This window comes from Hippocampus comes, unplaced genomic scaffold (genome assembly GCF_001891065.2).
Source record: "Hippocampus comes isolate QL1 unplaced genomic scaffold, H_comes_QL1_v1.1 scaffold310, whole genome shotgun sequence".
Taxonomy (NCBI): domain Eukaryota; kingdom Metazoa; phylum Chordata; class Actinopteri; order Syngnathiformes; family Syngnathidae; genus Hippocampus; species Hippocampus comes.
The window spans coordinates 1,061,271-1,077,313 of record NW_017805990.1 but is presented as its reverse complement, the minus strand read 5'-3'; the positions used below and the strand labels follow the sequence as shown (position 1 = coordinate 1,077,313).

The 16,043-nt window shown below is 42.3% G+C and overlaps 2 protein-coding genes across 2 annotated transcripts in view; one reads left to right on the top strand and one right to left on the bottom strand.

The window, feature by feature from the left end:
- The window catches only part of dpp10 (dipeptidyl peptidase like 10), a 183,174-nt gene that overhangs the window by 24,646 nt on the left and 142,485 nt on the right, over positions 1-16,043 (bottom strand). Inside the window, 6 exon segments of the mRNA XM_019892048.1 lie at positions 2,857-2,980; positions 3,135-3,232; positions 5,006-5,160; positions 10,153-10,273; positions 10,481-10,555; positions 11,989-12,048. Of these exon segments, the coding sequence (XP_019747607.1) occupies positions 2,857-2,980; positions 3,135-3,232; positions 5,006-5,160; positions 10,153-10,273; positions 10,481-10,555; positions 11,989-12,048 (633 nt within the window).
- Positions 13,905-16,043, top strand: part of LOC109528957 (uncharacterized) — a 4,682-nt gene continuing 2,543 nt past the window's right edge. Inside the window, exon 1 of the mRNA XM_019892047.1 lies at positions 13,905-14,797. Coding sequence (XP_019747606.1) covers positions 14,374-14,797 — 424 coding nt within the window. The 5' untranslated portion in view covers positions 13,905-14,373. The remainder of the gene's footprint in view (positions 14,798-16,043) is intronic.

Sequence of the window (16,043 nt, the reverse complement as noted above, 5' to 3'; positions counted from 1 at the left end):
GTGGTGTCCGTCCCTCATTCAGCTCGGGTCCTATATATATATATATATATATATACACACATGCTGTTAAGTGTTCCCTTTATTTTTGTGAGTGCACACACACACACACACACACACACACATACACACACACACACGCACACACACGCACACACACACATATACAGGTCCTTCTCAAAAAAATTTGCATGGAGTGTTAAAGTTCATTATTTTCCATAATGTAATGAGAAAAAATAAACTTTCATATATTTTAGATTTATTGCAAACCAACTGAAATATTTCAGATCTCTTATTGTTTTAATACTGATGATTTTGGCATACAGCTCTTGTAAACACCAAATTCCTATCTGAAAAAATTTGCAAATCATGAAAAGGTACTCTAAAGGAGCTATTAACCTAATCATCTGAATCAACGAATTAACTCTAAACACCCGCAAATGATTTCGGAGTCTTTGAAAACCTCCAAACCGCAATCCTGGGTAATACTGCCGACCTGACTGCTGTCCTGAAGGCCACCATTGACACCCTCAAACAAGAGGGTAATACACAGAATAAATCTCTGAGCGAAGAGGCTGGTTGCAGAGTACTGTATCAAGGCACCTCTGTGAGAAGGAAAAAGTGTGGCAGAAAACGCTGCACAACCAGAAGAGGTGACCGGACCCTGAGGAAAATTGTCGAGAGGGGCCGATTCCAAATCGTGGGGGACCTGTGGAAGCAATGGACTGAGTCTGGAGTAGAAGCATCCAGAACCACCATGCACAGGCGAGGCTACAGGTCAGGTGCCGCATTCCCCAGTTCAAGCCACTTTTGAACCAGAAACAGCTGTAGAAGCGGCTGACCTAGGCTACAGAGAAGCAGCACTGGACTGTTGCTCGGTGGTCCAAAGTACTTTTTTCGGATGAAAGCAGATTTTGCATGTCATTCGGAAATCAAGGTGCCAAAGTCTGGAGGAAGACTGGCGAGAAGGAAATGCCTGAAGTCCAGTGTCAAGTACCCACAGTCAGTGATGCTCTGGGATGCAATGCCAGCTCCTGGACTTGGTCCGCTGTGTTTTATCAAGGGCAGGGTCAATACAGCTAGCTATCGGAAGATTTTTGAGCACTTCATCCTTCCATCTGATGAAAAGCTTTATGGAGATGAAGATTTCATTTTTCAGCACGACCTGGCACCTGCTCACAGTGCCAAAACCACTGGTAAATGGTTTAGTGACCATGGTATTACTGTGCTCAATTGGCCTGCCAACTCTCCTGACCTGACCCCCAAAGAGAATCTGTGGGATATTGTGAAGAGAAAGTTGAGAGACACCAGACCCAACATTGTTGATGAGCTTAAGGCCGCTATCGAAGCATCCTGGGCCCCCATAACACCTCAGCAGTGCCACAGGCTGATTGCCTACATGCCACGCCGCATTGAAGCACGAATCATTTCCGCAAAAGGATTCCCGACCAAGTATTGAGAGCATAACTGAACATTATTATTGACGATTGCCTTTCTTTTAAATCAAAAACACTTGTTTTTTTATTGGTCTGATGAAATATGCCAATTTTTTGAGATAGGGATTTTTGTTTTCACGAGCTGTATGCCAGAATCATAAATATTTAAACAATAAAAGACCTGCATATTTCAGTTGGTGTGCAATAAATCTAAAATATATGATGAAAGTTTAATTTGTATCATTACATTATGGAAAATAATGAACTTTATCACAATATGCTAATTTTTTAAAAGGACCTCTCTCTCTCTCTCTCTCTCTCTCTCTCTCTCTCTCTCTCTCTATATATATATATCTATATATCTATAGATATATAGATAGATATATACATGTATGCACATGCAGCTGAGAATCTGTGTACCTGTGCTTAGAGCTAAGATCAGTCCTAAAAAATCGAGCCCAACCCGACCCGGCCCGAGGGTATTTAAGCCCGACCCGGCCCGAGCCCGATCACTTAACTTGATTTGCAGGCCCAAGCCTGAAGCAAACCCGAGATTTCATATTTTATTTGTGAGGACTTGGGAGGAGGAGGGGTGATTTCTGATAACAAAGCCTGTCTTTTGTAACGAAATCTAAGTTAAACAAGACTGTATAAACATTTACATCTTTTATATTTCTGTTTCTGAAGAGGTTACATTAACCGACAATTTTCCATCATTGACGGATTTTTTTTAAGAGTGGACGGGGAAAATTTAAGGCCGTCCGTCATTTTGACGGGTTGAAAATTGGGCCGTAAACCACAGCAGCAGTACGTCCTTAAGAATCTAGCACGACACTTTAAGAGAGAGAAGCAGAGAGACAAAGACGAACAATGACGGGTGGATAGTTGACAGAGACTGGAAGGAGTTCTTTGAATTGTCATTGCAAGAGTTTAGTACACTACGTGTTGTGATGAGGCAACTTCTGTTTTTTGCGAACCACGGTCTCTCGTGGCCAAAACTATTCACGGCCTCGAAACAAAAAAAAAAAAGTCAGCGAGAGAGAAGCCCGACCCGAACCCGAAGCAATGATTGACATTTTAGGCCCGACCAAAATTCGGGTCGGGCTCGGGCCACCCGATCTTACCTCTACCTGTGCTCTGAACAAATTTACTAAAATTGTGTTCTAATACACATACCAAAACTTAGACGTGGTTCCTGCAGGCATAAGGTTAAGTCTACTTTCAGCCACCGAACTGTCAAGTGCGCTATGTGCATGCATTCAAATTTCCCAACCATGCCCATGGAGGCTTGCGTCAGGACAAAAATCATGATGCTCCAAGTTTGACTCTGGAGCGCAGCAAATATTTTCTTTTCTTTCCAATACAAGTCAAAGATCTGTCTTGGCCCCTCAACCCTCTTTGTTGGTTTGTGGGGTGCACATACCGTGACACAGGCTCCCGTGGTGGTGTCACACGCAGTCAGAATGGAGATGTTCTGAGCCCGGTTCAACCATCTAACAGATGTATGCGTCTTACTGATCCATTTTACCATGGTTACATAATGATCCCTAGGGGCAGAAAGATGATCATATCTTGTTTTTCTCTGCAAATTAATTACAGCAATAAAAATAATTTGCAGAACATAAATCACTGTGTGTTATTAAGCAATTCGATCCGACAGATTCTGTGATCTTCATATGAGAGAAATGAAGCTCTTCTCACCTTAGTTTGAGGCTGTCTGGTGGCATGAGCTCCAGCGTGTGTGTCGGCCCGTAAAGATTGACAACAAAAAGCTTCACCACTGGATTGGGTTGGCCAGCCTGCATGTGGGACAATCTTTAGGCTTTAGTGAAATACCTTAAATTGTTTATGTCAGAAAAAAGTTATTATCCTTGATTGGAAATATAAAGAGTTGACAGGTAATTAGCACAAAAAGTTCACTGAAAGGAATGTTATACTTTCCGAAATTGCACTGATTGATTTGCATAAATGAAAAAGATTTGACATATACATAAGCAGAGGGGAGCATTCCATCAGTCCTGACAGAAGGACCGTTTTGCGAACAAATGATGGGAAACTGAAAAAAATATCAAGAAATGACAGACTGAGCACTGACGGAAGTAGGTTTTTCTTCATTTGTGTAATTGTCACAAACCGTGTCAAGTACCGACAGACCTCTCATTCCATCACTGATGGACACCCATTTCGCTGACAACTAAAAGAAAGACGCTCTCGCCTGTATTGCATGTATTTGTTCACTGGGTTCTGCATTGACTGTGTGTGAGTGCGTACGACTATTTTCAATCCCTGCAGGGACTGTGATGGCCGGCTGAGATTGGCTATGGAGGTGGAACCAGATGACAACACTTCAGTTTGCTTGGATAAGACAAACCTTCTATATTTCTTTATGAGTCTCGTGTGTTTGTTTGCAGGGCTGAATACATACACAATTTGCTTCCAACGAATATATATGTGTAGGTGTTTGTAAAGGTCTTTGGCAAGGCACCATATGATGTTGATACACTTAAAGAGAGTGCACACTATTTACCTTTTTAATTAAATTTACAGTGAAATTTACAGATGGAAGCAATTCTAGATGGAAGCAAATACGGAAGTGCGTTTAAAATAAAATCCCGGGCTGACCGTGTAATGATTACAGTTTGGGCTGGCTTGAAAAAAATGACGGACTGACGATGACTGACAGATGCCTGAGTTGCTGACAGATGACAAATGATGGCTTGGCAAAATTTTGAAACTTGCTCACCTCTGCACATACGTTTATGTACTAATGCTTCATAAAATACTGAATAATATTTCATTTGCAATCATAAACAGCAATTATTTTTTCCCCAGTGTCAACCTCTTGTAAGCATGTATCCCAGTGTGAGAAGGAAACTTTAGGCACTGCTGCTGCTTGGTGAGTTTTAGCATTTGAGAAATGCTAGATGAGCACTCGGGTCCGACTGAACCTTGGAGATGAGAGATGGAAGGGGCAAGGGGTTTGTCAGTGGATAAATGGCATACTGCATTCTCTAAGAATGACAGTGATTGATAGTGATGGGTCTGAAGTTCCTGCCGTGAAGATTATCTCAGGCGGTGTCACTTAGAGTAGTTCAGCTTTTTGTCTTAACGCCACAAAAAAGGGAAAACGCAACCTAACATTAATGTAAGCCGAGGTGCAAGTAAGGAATTTTAAGTCACCAGAGGTTGTTGCTCTTTTTTTTCCACCAACCCGCCGACATCACTGCCGGAAGCGTTTATAAGATTGATTTTTATAACTTTGAAATATTGCAGAAAAATAAATGCAGAAATGTTATTTAGATGTGTTGGCAAAACAGCCCTGCCTGTAAGACTTGGTGTAAGACAGTTAAGGCAAAGTAAAATATGAGTGGGCATTTTTTCTGTGCAACATATATCTAGACTTGTTTTGTGAAACAGTGCAGAAATAACTTTATGGTACGAAAACCTTTTTGTACTTCTAATTCAATATCAACTAATACCTAAAATGTGAGGTAATTCCGCAGAAATTGTTTACATTGTGACAACCACCTCTGAAATCTCAAGATTGGGCCTCTATAATAAGCAAGACTTACCTTGGGGTAAGGATACTGTTTTCCTTTGGGGTATGTCATGCCAGTGAATCGAGGCAAAGCCATGTTGGGCACCTGACTCTCATTCAGCACGAGGAAGGCCAATCTCTCTCCATCCGGCGACCACCAATGTGCCACATGGGTCTGAAGGATCTCCTCTGAAGGCGCACAATCATCACTTTTACTGCATTTCAATTCTTAATGCTGTTTCATCAGAGCAAACTTTTCTGAAATGAATTAATTGTTAAGAAAGCAGAAGTTATTGCAAACTGAGGTGAGGTTGCATGAGCTAAATTTCCCATAATAACAAAAATCAGTCAATTGCTGCACCCTTTTTGTTTTTACGACAGCAAGATCGTTTTTTTTTTTCTGCCCAAGATAAAGACAACATTAAAGGGACTACTTGTCAGCACCTAATTAAGCGTGTGTTTGTCTGTTTAATTAAACCACGGAGCTACAAAAGAGGTGATTGAGAGTCACTTTAGTATTGAAGAGACAAGGTATCACTTTAACCCCCGCCTTTCCCTGATAATTGTCATCCATTGTAAGGAACAGTGTTCGAAGCCACCCATGGTGGAAAAAAAAATCATTTCAACTGCTGGCACAGTAATCGCCCTCTATTTTAGAGGGACAACGATCAAGCCCTTCCGTGTCAAATGAAAAAAATGCAGGTGAGTGACAACCCCCTAAAAATGTTAAGAGTCAAGTCAAATTTATTTCAATCGCCCTTAATCACAAAAAGTCCCACCGTTGACATCACCTGATCTTAACCACCAGGTGGGAAGAACAAAACTAAAAACAAACAAACAAACAAACAAACAAAAAAGGAAGAATGAGAAATGCTGAGAAGGGGCCCGCAGATGGGAAAATCCCCTTCTAGGATGAATAGGCTGCAGTAGATGCTGAGTGGACAACATTTGACACAATAAGAGTTTAAACAGTATTATACCACAAACTTCCAAAACAGTGTTGTTGTATTATAGTGACTTCCAACATTTTTTATTTTGTTTGTCATTGGCTTGCACTAACATAAAACAAATGACAAGAACATGCAGAACAACAGATACGACAGCATAAGGAAGCTTCAACTTCACCCAAACAGACTGAGGCTTCCCCATCCCCAGATTCAACTCAAGCCCCAACGCAAGGCTCCATATTGTCTTAATGTTTCCCGTTCTACTTCATTTCCAGCCAAAATAGCTAGGGAGACTCTCCTGGAGATCAATGACTAGATGAATAAGCTCATCAATATTGAAATCTAACTTAAACCATGTCCACCTCCCATTTTCTTAACCCTTAACCTTCCCCATCGTTCAGACCCTATGATTACACAAAGCAGCAAACAGAATCAGAACCACATTTTTTGGCCAAGTATGTAAAAAAAAAAAAAAAAACCACAAGAAGTTACTTTCCCACTTACAACCCGTCAGAGGAACAGAAACAAAACAATGACCAACAGGAGGAGACAGAAGGGGAAGCCTGGTGGTTTGCTGTTCAGCGCCCTGATATCTTAGATGTGAAAAGAGAGGGAAGAAAACCGACAGACTCCAACTATTCTCCTTAAGTAGGAGCAAGGTTTGAGCTAGAGAAAAAACCCTCAGCACATAGAGTGTACATTTAAAAAACTAGTGCAACAAATCTCAAAACTTGACGTAGTGAACGGGGAGGAAGGAAGTTGGGTGGGAGGTGGTAGTAGGGGACACATCACAACCAGACCAGTGAGTAAGCTCAGCATGGGCGCACTACAGCCAATCAAGTTGGAACACGTGGGGCTCGAGTCAAGAGGAATCCGACGAAGGCGTTGATATTGCAGGGCATTTTGTGATTATCATTTGTTGCTGTCTGCATGTCAAGCACGTGTGGCTTATCAGTCTCAGGCTCGGGAAGGAGGAGTAAAGAGTAAATAGGAATGCTCACGTTCAATCGAATTTTTTCCTACCAGGGGAAAGTCCAGATTGCAGTTGTTTTGGGAACAGGCCGTCCACAATTTCAGACAGCCTTGGAAGTCTTTTAGTTTGTGATTTCTCAATGGCATCAATTAGCCGAATCATTGATCAGTCATGACATTTATCCCAGGCCGGATCAAGTACACTTTGTTCTTTTCCATTTTGCGAAGCGATTCCAACACCGCATCCACTTTGCGATTGAGTTCTGCCAACACATGAGTCTGAGTATTGATCATCCACCCTGCACCATTCAGAATGTCCGGCAAATTGTTCTCGTCTAATGAAACTGCTCCCGCCAGCTGAATATTTCGATAGATCGGTAAACTGCCAACTCCAAACAGCAGGATACCTATTAGCAGAAGGCCAATATTTTTCTTGCTTTAGCTCTCAGTGAAAGAGGACACTTTTTGTGCTGTTCGACCCATTTCCCTCCCCCACTCCTTCCCTTTGCTCCTCTGTTTGCTGACTTTGCCTAATGTGCTGTCCTCTGTCTTGGTATAGCCTCTGTATTATTTTTTCTTCCGAAAACACAAACCAAACCATGGAATTAGTCAGCTGGACTCTCAGCACGATGGATAATTTTTTTCGACGATAAGAGCCTTCTTGCCCCTCTGGGACATATGCTGCTGGACAAAGTTGAGATCCTTGGCTGAAGTGGAGAATTGTGTTCTTGACAATAGTGTTCGTAGAGGATGTGGAAGACATCTTCATTATTGGCCTTTTGAAAACAGGTATCCTGCTATTTGGTGTTCGCAGTTTCCTGATCTATCGCAAAATTAAACCCGCTGCTTCAGCTTCATTGGAAGGGAAAAAGCTGACGGCCTACGTGGAAGGTGTGGGGTGGGTGATCAACACTAAGACTCATGTGTTGACTGAACTCAACAGCAAAGTGGATGATTTTGGAGTCGCTTCGCAAAATGTAAAAGACCGTGAGTAGTTGTACCATCCTGGAAAATTGATTGACTGATTGATCAAGAATTTGGCAGATTGATGCCATGGAGAGGCACGTGCTGAAAGACATTCAAGGCTGTCTGAAATTGCTGAGGGCCTGTACCCAAAACAGTAGTTATCTGAACTTTTGTTGGATGGAAAAAACGAGTCCCAACTCCCAATTTTTGTACCCCCCGGGCATGTGACTGATAAGGTCTTGGCTTTGCAATTGCAGGGGCAATGTTTTTCTTCCCCTCCTCTTCCCGACTATTTTCCTTTTACATCTAAGATATAGGGGCGCTTAACAGCGACCCACCGTCTCCCCCATGTTGATTATTGTTGTTTTGTTCCTCTGAACAGGTTGTAACTGGTAAGTAAATTCATTTTGTATTTTTTTTTGCATACATGGCCAATAAATCTGATTCTGATTCTGATATTGTAGTTGTCTTCCACATCCTCTACAGACAATATTGTCAGGCAAACCAAACTTCACTTCTGCCAAGGATCTGAGGTGTGCCCAGCAGCCAATGTCTCAGAGGGGCAAGAAGACTCTTTTCATCAAAACAAAAAGAATCCATAGTGCTGAGAATCCAGCTGACCATTTTTTTTATCCAGAAAAAAAAACACTGCGCAGAACCCTCAAGCTTCCTGGCCCGAGCTGAATGAGGGACGGACTCCACCGAGGGGTGAGACGAGGATTTTATATATATATATATATATACATACATACACACACACACACACACACACACACACACACACACACACACACACACACATTTTGTTTTTATTGCAGAAGCATACTCTAATACTGAAAATTGTAGGAATAGTTCACCAGACACAGATTTTATCTAACTACTCCCATTGCCATCTCAGTCCCCACATGTCAACCCCATTGAAAATCTGTGGAGTGAGCAATCGATGAGAGCGCAGAGGATAGGATGGATGATTTAGAGAGAGTGTGCAAAAGAATGGTCAAAGATCCCTCTTTTGCTATTCTTGGAGGTGCACAATGATGATAATGCCCTTCGAATTAAAATTAAAATGCTAGAAAACAGAGTATAAGTGGAGATGAACTAAACCCCAAATTCACTTTGATCTGGACAGACAATGGGCCTCGTTCACTCATAATGCACAAAAATTGCCTACTCTGCGCATAAGTGAAGCAGATACTCAAAATCACGCTATCCGACCCCGGATAAGCAGAAGAAAATGGCTTGATGGGAGGATGGATGCAACACCCAAAACCACCAAGGAATAGCTAAATTAACATGCCAATTTGTTTCAGTTGATCAGTCAACAAACAGAAATAGTTCAACAGCTGAAACCATCACTGGCTCAATCCCTGACTTTTTCAAAACGATTGCGAAATCTGCTGTGTTGCAGCACATAGTAAGTAACTTACTCACTTCAATCAGGTGAGTTTCCCAACCCCTGAAGCTAGCTGCCATTCAGCCAGTTCCAAAACAGAGAATGCTGGATTCTTCCATGTTAGCAAATGACAGACCCATCTAAAACCTTCGCTAAATTACATACGGGTGAAGACTGCCTCGGGAAAGTCGATTTGACCACTCATGAAATATTGTGGCAGAACCCCGCACATTATACGAGTAGTGAGTGGCGTAGCAACTGCTGTCCTTTAAGAAAATGCATTCATCCATTTTTTTGATCCGTTTCTCCACACAAGGGTCGCGGGGCATGCTGGAGCCTATCCCAGCTATCTTTGGGGAGTAGGAGGGGTACACCCCAAACTGGTTGCCAGCCAATCGCAGGACTATAGTCACCTTCTATAATAAGAAAACAACATAGCACCGTTTCAATGCATGGCACCACTGAAGCCTTCCTGAATGTTACACCTGAAAAGTCTAAAATGCGAGTGGTTAGCACGCCGGCCTCACAGTGCAGAGGTGCAGGGTTCAATTCCGGCTCCGGCCTCCCGTGTGTGGAGTTTGGATGTTCTCCCCGTGCCTGCGTGGGTTTTCTCCGAGTGCTCCGGTTCCCTTCCACATTCCAAAAACATTTGTGGCAGGTCAATGGAATACTCTAAATTGTCCCTAGGTCTGAATGTGAGCGCAAATGGTTGTTCCTCTATCCGTCCCCTGCGATTGGCTGGCAACCAGTGCAGGGTGTACCCCGCTTACTGCTCGAAGACAGCTGCGATAGGCTCCAGCATGCCCACGACCCTCGTGAGGATAAGCGGATCAGGAAATGGATGGATGGATGGATGGATGGATTAAACATGGACATATTAAAATGATGCGAAATGTGTTTTACCTTCATAAAGCCAGTCAGCAATCCCATTAAATATGACGCCTTCCTTTCCTGAGGATGTCAGCCTTAGAGAGTTACTCTTCACATCAGACTGATAGTAAATGTTATTTTCAAATATGTAAATCTAGAAGGACAAAGAACAAACAAAAACCATTTGACAAATGAACACAGATAAGAGGCACAGGCGACTTGGTTCACAAGCATAAAATTGTAACAATGATCAACAACATATACTTTTGAGATCATCGATCCTGTAAAGATCAATGTGTAAAGCAATTGCTGAAGTGGAATAAAACAGAAAAGCTTTGAAGGCTAGTTTGTGTTTTCGAACCAGTTGTTGGCCTTGCACTCCCCAGGCAGCGTACTGCAGGACTGAGTTTACCACTTCTGGAGGGTCCAGCTCCCAATTATATATATATATATATTAGAATGGTATAGCATGGTCAAGCATTAATCTGTTTTAGAACAGTAAAGGAAGAGCAATAATTAATAAAAAGAATTTAATTAAAAAGTATTTCCAATAAGTTCAACTCTCATGTTTTTCATATTAAAATTACACTTCTAGTGAAGCCTTTTCTGACCAATTTTGTCATTGTATCTTTCTTGATACTATTCGGCAAATTTTAGTCATCAGTCTGTGGAGGTTACTTACAAACTTATTTAATAAAGCAGCGACACAGTTCACTGAACCAACAGCAAGTTATAACATCGGAAACATGTCTCCAGCAAGGAGCCATCTTGGAGTCGATTTATTACCGTAATGACCATGCACAAGGCGCACCGGATTTTAAGGCACTCGATGAGCTTTTAAGAAAATTGAAGACTTTTTGGTGCGCCCTATAGTGCGGAAAATACGGTAATTATTTTACAGCATTACTTTTAAGATTTGTGTATTGTTGTGATGTAACTTTTTTTTTGTTTGTTTTGCACAACTCTTGAGCCTCTATTTTACCGAATAGTATAGTAATACATAAATAAATAGATGGATAAAGCCTACAGTATCAATAAAATATGGGGGCGGGGCGATTGCATAGGGGGATGCAAATGCTTTCTCAAGCGAAACAACACAAATTGCAGCTTAACGTGATACACTATTTATTTCTTCTGTAGGAATCAAAACCTGTTTCTAACAGAAACTATATGTGTGTGTGTGTGTGTGTGTGTGTGTGTGTGTGTGTGTGTGTGTGTGTGTGTGTGTGTGCGCAGCATACATAAATGCATGCATGTGCACATTTTATCCAATATAAAGTGGATGGTGATTGATGATGAGGTTTTTCCAAATTTTTGGTTTGCAGACGCGCTGAGTTAGTTAGGCTTGGCCACCGTATGGCCACCCCAATGATAAAAGTCAAGCTCCGCCACTGTACCGAAGATCTTTTGTTATAATTTTTGTGGTTGAAAGCAACACTAATTTCAATCTCCTACTTATTTGATGACAACATGCCATTACATATTTAATTATCCTCACATTACCAATATTTTCGTGGTGTCTCATTTTCCTCACGTGTGAATGGTTCGGCGACGAAGTATTTTTTTCTTGAGGACACTACCATCAATCCAAACACTTTTTACACCTTAACCTGTGTAGGGTCATCCCTGTCCCCTCAACCCGCAAAAATGCATTCCCTTTCAAACTATTACTGGAGAGGAAGTAATTTCAATTAACCTTAATGAAACTCAACAATAAATAGAACTGTGGGAGAAAAGCAGACAATGCAGAGAAAAAATCATTCACTAAATTTTTTGGGAGGAAAAAATTCTTTGTAGTCAATAATCGATGTTAAACAAATTTGCAAACAAGATTGCTTCCGTGACTGCAACGAATAATGAGGACGGCCACAATTACCTTGTGTGGATATTGTAGATGCTGTAGGAAGCCATATAGGAATGTCTGTAAACCTGGAGCAAAAAGAAAATACAGACGGACTTGTCAAATACATGAATGCAAAAAGCAGCAGTGACACAAATAATGACATCATGATAAAAAATGGAAAGGAAAAAGGCATCAAAGAGACTGCTTGCTGGTCACAGCGATAGAATCAGTAGACAATGCAATTTGCACGGGTGACAGCTGTGATACGATTACATCTTGCGCAAGCCGTTGCTGTGTGCTTTGCCTTTGAAAAAGCTGTGCCTGACATGATAATATACCTCCATCGTTGCTGAGGGAGACAGCGCACAATCTGTTTTGGCCGTTCATATTTCATCATAAAAATGACAATACAACACAGAAACCATGATATAAATGTACGATTGGAGATGACGCTATCGCGATAGCATTTAATAATCTTTAATCAATCAAATCATGTTTATTACTGGTACTTTCCTTCAAAGAGGCTTTTCTTCAAGGTTGACAAAGTCTTAAGCCAAAGTAAACAAACACAAAATTTGTAATTTTAACCAAAAAATATATATATTTTTTATTTTTAAGTCCCATTCATCATGTCTGCGGACATGAGTTTGAACATGAACTCTTGTTTTTGTAATGTATCGAATTGAATAGAATTTGAAAAGAATGTGAACGATTGATTCTGTTTTTATTTTACACATCCCAGCTTCATAGATTTTTTTTTTTCACAAGCAGAGGATATTAATGTGAATCAATCAAAATCCATCCATTTTCCTTATCCTCACAAGGGTCGTGGGGGGTGCTGAAGCCTATCACAGCTGTCTTCGGGCAGTAGGCGGGTGACACCCTGAACCGGTTGCCAGCCAATCGCAGGGCACACAGAGACGAACAACCATTCAGGCTTACACTCACACCTAGGGACAATTTTGAGTGTTCAATCAGACTGCCATGCATGTTTTTGGAATGTGGGAGGAAACCGGAGTACCTGGAGAAAACCCACGCAGGCCCGGGGAAAACATGCAAACTCCACACAGGGAGGCCAGAGCTGGAATTGAACCCGGTACCTCTGCACTGTTAGGTCAACGCGCTAACCACTCGCATTTTAGACTTTTCAGGTGCAACATTTGGGAAGGCTTCAGTGGTGCCATGCATTGAAATGGTGCTATGTTGTTGTAAGAATGAAACACTGTTAATACTCCCTTTTAATGAAAAATGAGCTGTAATAATATATCCGAACCACTTTACCCTCACAAGGGTTGCAGGCGTGCTGGAGCCTTTCCCAGCTGTCTTTGGGCAGTAGGCGAGGTAAACCCTGAACTGGTTGCCAGACAATCGCAGGACGAGCAACCATTTGTGCTCACACTCACACCTGCGGATTTATTTATTTATTTGTTTATTTATTCGTTGTCACACAACTATAAATTGAAATTAACCAACTAAAGGTGTATGGATGCTAACATGTAGGCATGAGATGTCTCAGTCATACCAGTATAATTTTAGTGTTTACGCACTGTGATCTCGGGTGTCGAAGTCGAGGGGAAAATCGGAATTTTAAATTACTGTAATTTCCGGACTGTAGAGGACACCTGATTATAAGCCACACCCACTACATTTTTAAAGGAAAACACATTGTGTACACACACAAGCCAGACCTGTAAGCCGCAGGTGCCCACATTGTAACATGAGGTATTTGCAAAGAAAGACGGTACACAGAAAGAGGTCTCAATGATTAATAACTTAACCTTAACTTTTCTTTCCAAATAACGCGGCAGCATTGCGGCAGTAAAACAGCACTCGCACGGCTGGTTTAAAAAAAGCAAAAAAAAAAGCACTGTTCCCCGTCGAGTAATGCTTTGTTTTAAAATGAAAAAATCCTCGCTTGCCGTAACACTCGGTCAACCATGTTAGGGGGAGTGAAACCCCCCTCTTTCAGAATGGTTTGCCCCAGCAGCACGGGCGAAGTACGTGCGCTTGTTTGTACGGCCGGCAGTTTCGAATACAGCGACACATAACGAACACTCTTGTGTCCGGTGTCTCGTTATTCTGCAACATACATACAGAAACATGGTGTCAGAAGTGACCAAACCAGCCTCCGGTGAGGGAGAGTGCAAAACGCTCCATTGAGGGGGCTGGTAGAAGGAAGGAAAACAAAACGGAAAAGACTTAAGTGAAGTGAGTGAAGCAGCTGTTAGCAGCAAGCTAAGACAACAAGGAACAGCATGGCAGCTAATATACCGCCACCGGAGGTGATGAAGATGAGTGGCGATCTGGCAAGTAACTGGGACAATTTCAGGTCTGAATATGAGGACTATGTATGAGCTACAGGATTAAAGGAGAAAGGTAAAGATGTGCAAGCAGCAACACTAAGAAGAGTGATGGGCAGTGAATGTCGTCACATATACAAGCATAACCTGGGGCTGACGGAGGAGCACGGGAAGGACGCGGATGCTATCCTGGATGCGTTGGAGACCTACTTTAAACCAGCAAGAAATATAATATTCGAGAGATTTGTTTTTGGAACCTGTAAGCAAGATGAGGGCGAGCCCATTGATTCATTCATAACTAAACTGAGGGAGAAGGCTGCTTCCTGCGAGTACGGACAACTCAAAGAGGAATTAATTCGAGACAGACTGGTGCTGGGGGTGAGTGATGAAAATGTACGCCGCCGTCTACTCAGACAGAAAGATCTCACACTAGCATCAGCCATAGAGATATGCAGAGCTGCAGAAATGACAGACATCAGGATACAAGCAATCACACAGGACAGGTCACTAGAGACAGTGCATGCAACAGATGGCCGTCGTCCACGAGCACCACCCAGGCAAGAACACTCGGACAGATCTCAAAATCAGACCACAAACACACCCGAGAGTACTACATGCAGATTTTGTGGCAACATGCACAGGCGCGGACGTGACTTTTGCCCAGCATTCGGAAAGAACTGTCTGAGCTGTGGGACTCCAAATCACTTTGCCAAGGTGTGCATGAAGAAGGGTCAAGCTACAAGACAACTCCATGCTGCAGATGGGGAAGTAGACATGGACATGTCTAACACAGATGCCCACATATACACAGCAGAGAGCATAGGGGCAGTTCAGGGTCGTGGAAAGAAATGGTTTGCTAATATAAAAATAAATGGAGGTTTTCAGAGATGCCAGTTAGACTCAGGTGCAACATGTGATGTTATGAGCATAAAAGATATGAGGAGACTTGCTCCCGAGGCAAAGCTATTGCCAAGTCAGACCAGGTTGGTACTGTATTCAGGCCAGTCCATGCAATCCATAGGCATATTCCAGACAGACTGTGTAGTGAGAGGAAAAGCCCATAAATTACAGTTTGAGATTGTGAGAAGCGGACAGAGACCCCTACTGTCAGGTGAGACTAGTGAGCGCTTGGGTTTAATGCAGTTTACCATCCCTGAGGAGCTTCTTAGGGTAGAACACAGCAGCTCAGAGCCATTAACTAGGCAGCATCTTGGGCAATCATACAATGACGTTTTTAATGATCCTGTTGAGTCACTCCCAGGGGATGTTCATTTTGAGCTAGATACAAAAGTAACCCCAGTACATGCTTCCCCACGCAACGTCCCAGTGGCCCTCAGAGATGCAGTTAAGGCTCAGTTAGACAAATATGAAAGAGATGGCCATTTAACTTCAGTGTCAGAGCCCACTGAGTGGATTAGTAATATGGTTATTGTCAAGCAGCCAGAGAAGTTGAGGATTTGTATTGACCCTAAGTCACTAAATCAGGCTCTAAAGAGATCTCACTACATTATGCCGACACTTGAGGATGTATTATACAAGTTGCCTGGGTCCCGCATTTTTACCCTAGTAGATGCGCGAGATGCCTTTTTACAGTGCAGGTTAGATGAGTCTAGTAGCTATCCAACCACTTTCTGGACACCATGGGGCAGAAAGCGATGGTTAAAGCTACCATTTGGCGTATCTGTGGCCCCAGAGATTTACCAGCGAAACAGCATGAACTACTCGCAGGACTAAGGGGGGTGGAGCCTATAGCAGATGACATATTGGTTGTTGGGTGTGGG